At 52.5% G+C, this 12,648-nt stretch overlaps 1 protein-coding gene across 3 annotated transcripts in view; it reads left to right on the top strand.

The window, feature by feature from the left end:
- Positions 1–12,648, top strand: part of NTRK3 (neurotrophic receptor tyrosine kinase 3) — a 287,748-nt gene that overhangs the window by 153,766 nt on the left and 121,334 nt on the right. For all 3 annotated transcript variants that reach the window (XM_068143397.1, XM_068143396.1, XM_068143398.1), the window contains exon 12: positions 8,919–9,107. In XM_068143397.1, coding sequence (XP_067999498.1) covers positions 8,919–9,107 — 189 coding nt within the window. The remainder of the gene's footprint in view (positions 1–8,918; positions 9,108–12,648) is intronic.

Genomic DNA, 12,648 nt, shown 5'->3' with positions numbered 1-12,648 from the left:
CTGCCTGTGTCCCCCCTGCCTTGCTGCCTGCATCCCCCCCTGCCCGGCTGCCTGCCTGCGTCCCCCCTGCCCAGCTGCCCGCCTGCGTCCCCCCTGCCCTGCTGCTTGCCTGCGTCCCCCCTGCCCTGCCTTGCTGCCTGTGTCCCCCCTGCCTTGCTGCCTGTGTCCCCCCTGCCTTGCTGCCTGTGTCCCCCCTGCCTTGCTGCCTGCGTCCCCCCCTGCCCGGCTGCCTGCCTGCGTCCCCCCCTGCCCGGCTGCCTGCCTGCGTCCCCCCTGCCCTGTTGCCTGCCTGTGTCCCCCCTGCCCGGCTGCCTGCGTCCCCCCTGCCCTGCTGCCTCTGTCCCCCCTGGCAGTGAGAACTGCCTTCCCCCTCTGCAAGCACCTGAAGAACTCAGAGAGAGAAGGAAATTGCCGTTGGTAATGGGGGCAAGGGGCTTCTATAAACAGCAGCATTTTGGCAGACTCTTGCAGCAGGAGACATAGTGCTTCAAGGATCACCTTTGTAGGGATTGCCCACTTGAGGATGGGGCTGGCAGAGCTGTTTGATGCACCTGTGATTTTTAAGACAGTGGAAGGTGGCAGTGGGGTGGGGGAAGAGCCATGTGTTCAACCTGAGCAGTGATGGGTGCAGAGTCCCTGGACCCAGCCCTTGCTTGCTTTCACCCCAGTGTTCAGCAGGAGCTTCATCTCCCCAAGATGGTAAGGGACCCAAAGTCATCATTTCATCCAGGAGAGGGGGAAAGGGATTGTTGCCTGGCCATTTTCTCCTGCCTTTGCTGCTGGAGGGGCTGGAAGCTGAGGGTTTGGAGCAAGACCTATTTGAGAGGTCAAATGTATGTTCTTAGAGTCTTGATCTGCTTGTGAAGCTCAGGAACATGAATGTTTATATGTGTGATGGGAGAGTCTCTGCCCCTTGGGCCATGGCAGAGGAGAGGTTGGCACCTTTGCAGGCTCTGGACTTGATGATCACAAAGGTCTTTTCCAACCTGGTTAATTCTATTCTCTTCTTCTCTGCAGCTGGGCATGGCATGGCCAGAGCAAGAGCCCTGCTCTAGAGGCCAGCCTCTGCAGCAATGCCCTCCAGCTCCCATGGCAGGTGGTGTACAAGGGTGCAGGGATAAGTGAGGGAAACAGAGCTGAGCTGTATGAGTGCGCAAAATGCTGCTTGGATGTGGCTGAGGTGGTGCTGACAGAGAGGAGCACACAGAGCTGGAGACAGGGAGGCCTCCAGTTAAAGCCCAACGTTTTATACAAGAAAGGGATCTTCTGTGGCTCAGGGGAAAGAGGCATCACGTGGTGAATCATCTTGTGGTTGGGACTGGTGACCCCAGAGCCGAGGAGAAGCTGCTGCTTCCCTTTGCAGGAGGGCAGAGGGTGGGCTGGAGCCCAGGGCAGTCTGGCTCCAGGCAGGTCCTGCGCAGGCACCGCGCTCTGCCTTGGCCTCCTGCCCACAGCTGCCAATAAAAATTAAGAAATTGATTTCCTTTTGCCTGGCTGACAGGCCGAGGCTCTCTTTATGAGACAGTAAATGCAATCTTGCTCTGAGCACAGCTAGCTTCTCTTTTTTTTAATTGTATTTGTTGGGCTTTGGCTTATTGTTTTATGAGTTTCAGTTGCCTGCCCTGCTGGTGCAGAGAGCAGCCCTGGGGGAGGGCTTGGTTTCATCTGCAGCACCAGGGTGGAATGTCTGTAAGCTTCGGCTGGGGTTGGAGTGGCTGGAGAGCTGCCAAGCAGAGAGGGACCTGGGGGTGTTGATTGACAGCAGCTGAACATGAGCCAGCAGTGTGCCCAGGTGGCCAAGAAGGCCAATGGCATCCTGGCCTGCATCAAGAATAGTGTGGCCAGCAGGAGCAGGGAAGTCATTGTGCCCTGTGCTCAGCACTGGTCAGGCTACACCTTGAGTACTGTGTCCAGTTCTGGGCTCCTCAGTTTAAGAAGGACACTGAGATCCTTGAAGGTGTCCAGAGAAGGGCAACAAGGCTGGGGAGAGGCCTTGAGCACAGCCCTGTGAGGAGAGGCTGAGGGAGCTGGGGTTGCTTAGCCTGCAGAAAAGGAGGCTCAGGGGAGACCTTCTTGCTCTCTACAACTACCTGAAGGGTGGTTGTAGCCAGGAGGGGCTTGGTCTCTTCTCCCAGGCAATCAGCACCAGAACAAGAGGACACAGTCTCAAGCTGTGCCAGGGGAAGTTTAGGCTTGAGGTGAGGAGAAAGTTCTTCCCAGAGAGAGTTGTTGGCCATTGGAATGTGCTGCCCAGGGAGGTGGTGAAGTCCCCATCCCTGGAGGTGTTTAGGAAGAGACTGGATGTGGCACTTGGTGCCATGGTTTAGTCATGGGGTCTGTGGTGACAGGTTGGACTTGATGATCTTTGAGGTCTCTTCCAACCTTGGTGATTCTGTGATTATCATTATTTAATCTGCTTGTTTTCCTGCTAATCTGAAGTCAGGGGTTCCTTTTCTATCTGTGTTTCAAACTAAAGGTGCTGGGGGCTGTGTGTGTATAGCCCTGAGTTGTAAATCTAGGGCTGAGGGCTCCTGCCTTGCGGTGCTCTACTTGCCACTCAGTGACCTGGCCCTTTGAAGAGCAGCATTTAAGATTAAGATCAGGGAAACAGGGAAGTGCCAGCAAAGGCTTGAAGTCAGAGGAGGAAGGGATTTGATATGTGAGACGTACTGGAGTTTAATGAGGGCTGCTTCAGTGCTTGCTATGCAAGGCATGGTGACCCACTTTACCAGGAGAGTGCTTTGGATTGCTTTTTTTCCTAGGCATGGGTCATATACAGTTCCTAATTAAGTAGGTTAATTATATGGCTGCTTTACAGTACCCAGGCAGACGTGGATGGCACAGTGAGCTCTTACAGGCAGCCTTTTTTATCAGAAAGATGGTGTTCTGAGCAACAGCTCCTGGAGGCAGAGGTGGTGAGAGGGCTGGTGAGAGGGGTGGTGTTTCCCTGCAGCCCTCAGCACTCAGGATCATTGAACCACTAAAGCTGGAAAAGACCTTGGAGGGCATTGAGTCCAACCATAACCCAAATACCATGGCCACTAAGCCATGTCCTGAAACACCATATCTGCAGCTTCTTGCACACCCCTGGCCAGCCTGTTCCAACCCCTCACCACTCTCTCACTGAAGAAGTTTTCTTCCCCTAATGTCCAATCTAAACCTCCCCTGGCACAGCTCAAACCCATTTCCTCTCATCCTGTCACTGCTTACCTGGGAGAACAGACCAACATCAGCCTCACTCCAACATCCCTGGAGGTGTTCAAGAAGGGATTGGATGTGGCACTTGGTGCCATGGTTCAGTCATGAGGTCTGTGGTGGCAGGTTGGACTTGCTGATCTTTGAGGTCTCTTCCAACCTTGGTGATTCTGTGATCCTTTCAGGTAGCTGTAGAGAGCAATGAGATCTCCTCTCAGCCTTCTCTCCTCCAGGCTAAACAACCCCAGCTCTCTCAGCTGTTCCTTGTATGATGCCCTGCAAACCCCTCCCCAGCTTCACTGCTCTTCTCTGGACACCCTCCAGCACCTCCATGTCTTTCCAGTCCTGTGGCACCCAGAATTGAAGCCAGTACTTGAGCTGTGACCACTCACCTCATCACTTTCTGCTTCAGCAAACTCCGTTTCTGTCCTTAGCATGTGGCCTGGGACGTGGATGGAGCTGTCTTTTTCTGAAACCCCATGGCAGAGACCAATTCTGGTCCAGTGCTGCACTCACAGTGTCACAGCTGCTGCCCAAACCTGGTCTGCAGGTCTGCTTGGAGCTTTTTTGGAAGCATCAATAAGAGAGCAGCACTCCTTGCTGAAGGTTGTGGGGTTTTTTTTTAGTGGAAAGTGCTGCAGTCTGGGAAGGCTCTGAACAGCTCCAGGCCCTGTAGCTAAACTGTCCTTGAAAGGAGTTTCTTTAACCTTTCCCTTCCCAGCTCAGCAGTGGCTGAGCCCCTCAGCATCTCTGGGTTATCTGTTCCAGGGCTCAACCATCCATACTTGGAGGCATTAGGGAAAACATTCAAGCCCTAATCTCCCTCAGTGCAATTTAAACCTATTATTTCTTGTTTTATCCCCAGTGGACAGGGAGAACAGCTATTATATTTCTCTTTGCTGCAACCTTTTACATATTTGAAGGCTGTTATCATGTGTCCCTACAGTCATCTGCTCTCAGCACAAAGCATAATTCTTTCCCTTTTTCCTTGGAGGTCACATTTGCTACTCCTTCCATCATCTTTCCCCCCCCCCCCCCCTACTGCTGCTTTGGGGAGGTTACTGTGATAGCAAGCTGGAGTTTTTGTTGCTTCTTCACCTGTCTGCCCTGGAGCTTTCATTGTGTTATGGATGTGTATGAAGTGACCATTATCTCTTCTAATCTGTGGTTAGGTCTAAAGTAGCCTGGATTCCTGAGCCTGGGCTTTCTCACAATGTATGGCTCTTATCCTTGATAAATAATTGAAGCATTCTGATGTGATCATGCAAACAGGGCTCCCTGCTCTGTGGCTTTATCTTCCTTAAGTAACAAATTGTCTCTAGAAGGCTGTGAAGGAACCAGGCAATTCAGGAATAGAATAGGGTGGATTAAAAGGTATATCCTCTCTCATGGAGCTTCCAGACAAGCAAGAAGGTGTAGGAAGACACCAAGCCAAACTCCAGTTTAGCCCCAGGGAGGAGGAAGGCTGAGTGGAGAGTGCCAGGAGATTGTTTTGAGAAGCAGTTTTGAGGGCAATCTGGAAGAGTATTTGTTCACTCTTTAAGAGATCAGAGAATGGCTTAGGTTAGAAGGGACCTCAGAGATCATCTCCTCCAACCTCCCCACCATGGGCAGAGACTACTCTCAACTGCATTTGGTTGCTCAAGGCCTCATCCAACCTGGCCTTCAACATCCCCAGACAGGAAGCAGCCACAACCTCCCTGGGCAACCTATTCCAGAGTCTCACCAACCTCCTACTGAAGAACTTCTACCTCAGCTTCAGTCTAACCCTGCTCTGCCTCAGCTTCAAACCATTCCCCCTTGTCCTGTCTCTAGACACCCTGATGAAAAGCCCCTCTGCAGCCTTCTTGCAGGATCCCTTCATTTATTGGAAGGCAGCTCTCAGGTCCCCCTGGAGTCTTCTCCAGGCTGACCAACCCCAGCTTATCAGAATGGAAGCAAAGCAAGAAGAGCTGGAACATTGCTGGGATGGATGGAGCATAGCCTGACAGGGAGGCTGAGGGAGAAACAAGGGTGGAGATGAGCCTGGGAACGGTGGTGTTTGAATGAGGTGTCATTCCTGGGAAAGAGGAGTTGGCTGTAGAGGAGCTGTAGGAGGGAAGAGAGAACAGCATTGCTTCTGGTGACATTTCCAAAAGCAGCATTTTCAAGTTGGTTAACATCACCTTCATTTTGGTCCTAAATTTCTGTCTTCATGGTTGTCTCTTCTCCTGGCATTGCAAAGGGGCAGGTTGGCAGTGGCTGTCCGGCCAGGCTGGAACAGAGGCTGACCACCTTTTCACCCAGGGGGTGTAGCCAGGTAGGGGTTGGTCTCTTCTCCCAGGCAAGCAGCACCAGAACAAGAGGACACAGTCTCAAGCTGCACCAGGGGAGGTTTAGGCTGGATGTTAGGAAGAAATTCTTCATGGGGAGAGTGATTGGCCATTGGAATGTGATGCCCAGGGAGGTGGTGGAGTCACCATCCCTGGAGGTGTTCAAAAAAGGCTTGGATGTGGCACTTGGAGTGGTTTAGCAGTCATGAGGTGCTGGGTGATAGGTTAGACTTGATGATCTCTGAGGTTTTTTCCAACCTTATAGATTCTATGATTCAGTACCTCCCCTGGGAGCAACACCTTGGTTGTTTGGGGAAAGCAATCAGCCCTCAGTAGCCTCTTCCACTACTCCATTGCAAGGGAGAACTCGATGTTCTCTCCTCAAACTACTTACAACAGCCTGTACTAGCTGGTGTGCCTTGTTTTGTGATGTGCCTTGTTTTGTGAGCTGCACCTTGACATGCAGAGGTCATGAGATTAGAGCAGTGATGCTCTTGTCCAGGGAACAGCCAGAAGAAACCATGCAAGACCCCAGCCTCTTGGTTTGCATGCAGAGAACTGAGAGCACAGACAGACAAAAAGCCCCCAAGCACTGAAAGCCAAACTGCCTGTTTGCTTTGTGTGCTGGGAGAAATCCAGTGTGGGAGCTCCCTAGCAGAGGCATCCTGCAGCTGAAGTTTGCAGCTGAATTGTTTGCCTCTGCATCTTGAAAGCTGGAAGTCACCTGGGCTTGGGGTGTAATGTAAAAAGAACCAACCCAAACCCACCAGAACCTGCCAGAAGAAATTCCCAGTAAAGGGACAGACTCATCTGTCTATTTCTTTCCTTGTGACTGTCACACCTGTCATGGCTGCCAGGACTCTGCTAGTTACACAAGAACTTTATTATAGCCCACTTGGAAGAGCAAACAATCCTTGAAACTCCAAAAAGAAATGAGCAGCCTTTAGCCTAGATTAATGCAGGCAAAATGACTTCACAGAGCCAGCTTTCACCCTCTTCTCCCAGAAGCTCTGGAGAGGAAAATGGCTTGAAGACTCCCTTCTTTGTTGCTAGTGCTACATAATACAGTAATTGTGCCATTAGAAGTAGATTATTGATGGGAGGAGAGGCATTTGCTATGCAGGCTAGGTAAAAGACAGGCTTCTCTGAATAGGGTTGAAGCCTCCATGCAGCACCTCTGCTCGGCTTGGAGTGAGCTTTTCTTGTAGCCCCTGGTTAGGGGGTTGAAGCTTCAATGCAGCACCTTGGCTTGCTTTGGAGTGAGCTTCTTGTAGCTCCTGGTTAGGGGGATTGAAGCCTGAATACAGCATCTCTGCTTGGTGTTGAGTGAGCTTCCTATACCCCTGGTTAGGGGGGACTGGAGCTTCAATACAGCATCTCTGCTTGGTTTAGAGTGGGCTTCTTGTAACCCCTGGTTAGGGGGTTTGAAGTCTGAATGCATCATTTCTGCTTGGTACTGAGTGAGCTTCTTGTAGCCCCTGGTTAGGGGATTTGAAGCCTGAATGCAGCATCTCTGCTTGGTGTTGAGTGAGCTCCTTGTAGCCCCTGGTTAGGGGGTTTGAGACCTGAATGCAGCATCTCTGCTTGGTGTTGAGTGAGCTCCTTGTAGCCCCTGGTAGCATCCAGAGAGGAGCAAGGTGTGGTTTTTCCTGCCATGTGAATATGCAAGGGGTGTCCCCATGGAAGGTTGCTGTGCTGCAGTCCCCTGCATCTCCCAGCTCCTCAGGATCCTGTGTTTACACAGCATGAATGGCTGCAGCATGGATTCAAGTTTTCCTTGGTGGTGGAGGTGTTTGTGATGTTGGCTGGCAGCTCAGACCCTAGGATGGGTGAGAATAGATGGAAGTGGGGAAGGATGTGTTCAGACCTGATGTCCCCTGAGGTTTCCAGCTTTGGCAGCTGATAGAAAAGGCTGGAGTTAGAAGGTCTAAAAATAAAATCAAGCATAAGCCAAAAGCTGGGATGGAGATGAATGCTGTGCAATAGCCCTGTGTGGGAAGCAGGCCCTGACTCTCAGGTGTAGATGTTCTTTCCTTCATGGCTTGATTTTTACCTATGGGAACCAGCCTGCCATTGGTTAGGGCCCAACTAGAGCAGTGATGCTCTTGGGAGCAGGCACTTGGGTGTTAGGAGTCATGGCTGCAGCAGGAGGCTGGGGGAGCTAGACCATGGTTGTTGGCTGACCATCTGTAGCAGGGAATCACAGGATGTTGGGGGTTGGAAGAGACCTCTGGAGATCTTTGAGTCCAACTCCCCTGCCAGAGCAGGAACATAGAATCTAGCGCAGGTTGCACAGGAACACATCCAGACAGGGCTTCAAAGTCTCCAGAGGAGACTCCATAACCTAGAAGGATGATGAAGGGACTAGAGCCTTATGAGGAAAGGCTGAGAGACCTGGGGCTGTTTAGTCTGGAGAGGAGAAGACTGAGAGGGCATTTAATTGATGTCTATAGATATCTGAGGGCTGGGTGTCAGGAAGGAAGGGACAGCCTCTGCTCACTTGTGCCCTGCAACAGAAGAAGGGGCAGTGAATGAATTGGAGTGGGTGCCTCTGGTCACACTCTCACTGATGAAGTTTTTCCTCATGTTCAACCTAACCCTCCCCTGGCACAACTCAAACCAATTTCCTCTGGTCCTGTTGCTGGTTACCTGGGAGGAGAGACCAGCACCAGCCTCACTCCAACCTCCTTTCAGGTGGCTATAGAGAGCAACGAGATCTCCTCTCAGCCTTCTCTTCTCCAGGCTAAACAACCCCAGCTCCCTCAGCTGCTCCTTGCACAGTACCCTCAAACCCCTCACCAGCCTCCTTGCCCTTCTCTGGCAGACACACTCCAACACCTCAATGTCTTTCCAGTCCTCTAGTCTGGAGAAGAGGAGGCTAAGAGGAGACCTTATTGCTGTCTACAACTACCTGAAGGGAGGTTGTAGCCAGGTGGGGGTCGGTCTCTTCTCCCAGCACCAGCACAAGAACCAGCACCAGAACAAGAGGACACAGTCTCAAGCTGTGCCAGGGGAGGTTTAGGCTGGATGTTAGGAAGATGTTCTTCCCAGCAAGAGAGATTGACCATTGCATGTGCTGCCCAGGGAGGTGGTGGAGTCACCATCACTGGAGGTGTTCAGGAAGAGACTGGATGGGGTGCTTGGTGCCATGGTTTAGTCGATGAGATGGTGTTGGGTGATAGGTTGGACTGGATGATCTCGAAGGTCTTTTCCACCCTGGTTAATTCTATTCTGTTCTGTTCTACCGGAACTGGTGTTTTGGGGACCTGGTCCATGGAAGCAGTCAAGGACATCACATGGGTGCTGTGGGGCTTGGGGAGGGGGAGGCACATGGGCCACCCCAGCTGGCCAGCAGGGCTCGGGGGTCTGCTTCCTTCCCTTGTGCCTGACGGATGCGTGTGGTGTTCGCAGGTCCCGTGGCGGTGATCAGCGGAGAGGAGGATTCAGCCAGTCCCCTGCACCACATCAACCACGGCATCACGACGCCCTCGTCGCTGGAGGCCGGGCCGGACACGGTGGTGATCGGCATGACCCGCATCCCCGTCATCGAGAACCCCCAGTACTTCCGGCAGGGCCACAACTGCCACAAGCCAGACACCTGTGAGTGCCTCCTCCGGCCGCGGCCCACCCCCCCAGCACCGGGGGAGGGCTCGCCGGGGTAGGGGGAAGGAGGGCCAGGAGGAAGAGGTTAAGAGAATGAGGAAGAAAAGCAGGAGGTTTTTTGAGGAGAATGGGTCTTGGTATGGTCCAGAAACCAAAGCCAATCTCAGGTCTCAGAAATCACAACATACATGTAGGTGCTGCCAGAGAAGACTTTCCACCCTCACCTTCACCTCCCTTCACCCTCCCTCTGTCACCCACCTGTCACCTTCCCCCCCCCCCCCCCCTTGCCTGAAAGTGCCATTTGAAGCTGGGCTTTGCCTCGCTGGGGCCAAGCATGAGGTCCCAGATGTGAGTAAGAGCCGCCTGGGGGCACAGGGATGGATGTGACCCCTGCTTAGCCGGGGAAAGGACCTGCCTCCTCTTTCTCCTCCAGCTGTTTCCCAGCCATGGGGCTGCCTCCTTGGCTCCCCACTGGACCAGGGAGAAGCTCAGGGCACGTGGCCATAGATGAGGCAGATGTGTGGAGGTAAAGAGCAGGAGGCTTGGAGGCTTAGATGCTGGGTGTCTTTGTTATCACGGGCTTCTGAAAAGGTTTTGCCATCTTCCCTGTGTAAACCTGGGTTGTAAACTGGGCTGATTAGACGAGCAGGTGGTGATCAAGGGGTCCTTTCTGGTTTGCACTCCTGAATTCTCAGCATAATAGAGAAGTGCTGGGCAACAGGATGCTTTTCTGGGAGCTCTGCACCGCTTCCCATGTGAGTGGTGAGCTGCAGCCTCCCCGACACGTGGTTCACAGCTGGTGCTTGAGTTCTCCCAGGCCTCTTCCCAGCTCTGAGCGATGCAGGAGGTTTGGATCATGTTCCTCTCTTGCTATTGATCATCCTTTTGGTGCACCTTGGCTCCAGGTAGAAGTGGAACAATAAAAAGCTAGCACAAAACAGGGAACAAATCCACACCCCACACCCCCCACAGTTTGTGCTATCTTTGTGGCCCATTCGTATGCAGGGAGTGCTGCACTGAAGCTGCCTCTGCTCTCCCTTTGGCTGCTGCTGACTCATGAGTGCAGGAGACATAACTCAGTCCCTGGGAACAGGGAGGAGGCCAATCTCCCAACTTGCAGAAACTCATTCAGCATTAAGTACTTGGAAACAGCTGCTCCTCTTGTCAGGGATGGGGATCTGCAGCCACTGTGCCTGTGGAGGTGTTTCTGGGGCAGCCCCTCCTGGGTGCTGAGAGCCAGAGCTGGAGCTGTTCTCGCTGTGCTTTACCTGCTGGAGCGATAGGGTGTACCAAATGGATGCACCCAGCTCTGCCTTTGATTTTCATTCTAATCTGCTACTTTAACCCTAAATCTAATCCCCTCCTGTCAGGGATGGGGAGCTGCAGCCACTGTGCCTGTGGAGGTGTTTCTGAGGCAGCCCCTCTTGGGTGCTGTGAGCTGGAGCTGTTCTCGCTGTGGCTCCCTTGTTGGAGCAATGGGGTCAAACCAATGGATGCACCCAGCTCTGCCTTTGATTTTCACTTTAATCTGCTACTTTAACCCTAAATCTAATCCCCTCCTGTCAGGGATGGAGAGCTGCAGCCAGTGTGCCTGTGGAGGTGTTTCTGGGGCAGCCCCTCTTGGGTGCTGTGAGCTGGAGCTGTTCTCGCCGTGGTTCCCTTGCTGGAGCAATGGGGTTAACCCAATGGATGTACCCAGCTCTCCCTTTGATTTCCATTCTAATCTGCTCAATTGGGCCTGTTGGGAGGGAGGGGAGAAGGAGGGCAATGATTAGGCAGGAGTGGAGAAGCTGAAGGTAGTGTGGGCTTTCTGTGCTGTTAATTCTGTATTTCACATTTTGCATAGCACCTCATCTCAGAATGATTTACAAACCCTGATGGCTTGGGGGCAGAGAGGGCTCCCCTGTGTTGGTGGTTTTCTTTCCTTTCCTTCCCCTCCTGTGCTCTCTCAAATCTTTAGTCTGTGTGCTGGCCATTGCAGGATGTAGGTGCTGATGCAGCTGTGCAGTGTAGCAGAACCCAAAGCTCAAAGGAGTGAGTTTTGCTCTGAGCGTTTGCCCTGTGGGGCTCATCAGAGCTGGGTGAGTTGCAGGGAAAGCTGCTGGCAGCAGGATTTGGTTTCATGGAACTATTTGATTAGGATCTGAAAAGTTCACTGAGATTCTTGGGGGTGGCATCTGGACCCACTTCTCCTATGGAAGACGCCATGGGGGTGGAATGCAGCACTAGTGACAACTGTGCACGCATGGAAATGCACAGCAAATCACCGCCTCTGAGCTCCAGGGTTGCAAGGCAGTGGGGCTGGAACCAAACCCCCCGCCACAGGCAGTGCCTTTGGGTGCCAACAAGAAGCTGGCAGGCTGCAAACCATTACAATTTTACATTTCCTTGTTGTTCATAAGGCAAAACCTGGGCTTCAAGACCCCAGGCAGGGCTGGATTTGGTGTGTGTATTGTATTTGAGTCCCCAGGACCTTACTTGGGCAAAACTCCTGACTTCACTGGTGGCTTTGCTTGAGGCTGGAAAGTTTCATGATTCACCTTTTAAATTAACCATGCTTTGGGGAGCTCTGGCTGCAAGGGGTTTGTTTGATCTGATGTGCTCTGCTCAACTTAAACCTGAGCTGGAGAGTATTTGTTGCTCCCCTTCTCCCCGTGGTTTTTGTGCCAGAGGGTTTTTTCTTTCCCCCTGTGCAGACCTTGGACACAAATACTTCATTTGCTGTCACTTGTAGAGAGGAGAACTCCTCTGGGCTGGGGAAGCTCCTCGATGTGCAGCTCAGCCTTTGCTGATGCAAGCTATCATCTGTCTTCTGCCACCCACCTCCTGCAGAGCTGCTGTCCAGCTGTAAGCAAAGGTGCTCCCAGTCTCTCTCCTCAGCACTGAGGTGTTGCTAGAGCAAGGACATACTCAGCAAGGAATCTCTCTCTTCATGGTGAAGCTTTCCTCCTTCCTTCCTTCCTCCTGCAAGCATCCCCCTGCTCTTGGATGCTGCCTGGCTTGAGGACATGCCGATACCCATTACCAGGCTGCAATGAGGAGAGCAAACTCTCTATGCTTAATGCAGTATTAATAGGACATTGATGTGATATAGATTTCTGTCACCCTCTATCCCAGCAAACATCGCTTATCACGCAGGGATGACGGATGTTTATTCCCAGCCACTTAGCTCTGCAGAATGGAACTGCAGCTGAAATATGGAGAGCTGCTCCTGCCTGCGCCGCTGCAGCCCCTCGCTCCTGCTCTGCGCTCCTGTCCTGGGGGCTCCTCTCCTTAACTTCTCCTCAAGGAGATTGAGGTCTGCTCCTCACTGGGGGTGTGCTGCCCTCACATCGATGATGGGATGAGCCAGCTCTCACCTCTGACTTTCTGGGATGTTTGCAGTTGTCTCTTACCCCCTTTTTGGCTGCTGCCTTCTTTCAAGGAGCAAGAGAGACAAGCTTGGCTTAGGATCCTCTTTCCTTTCCCAGCTGAGGGCCTCTCAAAAGACATGGAAGAAACTGCACCACCTTATTTGCTGGTGAGGAAGCACTGAGCC

This window comes from Melanerpes formicivorus, unplaced genomic scaffold, assembly GCF_026170545.1.
Source record: "Melanerpes formicivorus ecotype bairdi unplaced genomic scaffold, bMelFor1.0.p_v2 SCAF_10, whole genome shotgun sequence".
Lineage (NCBI taxonomy): Eukaryota > Metazoa > Chordata > Aves > Piciformes > Picidae > Melanerpes > Melanerpes formicivorus.
Note: the sequence above shows the minus strand (reverse complement) of the source record. Positions and strands in the feature narration are given on the sequence as shown.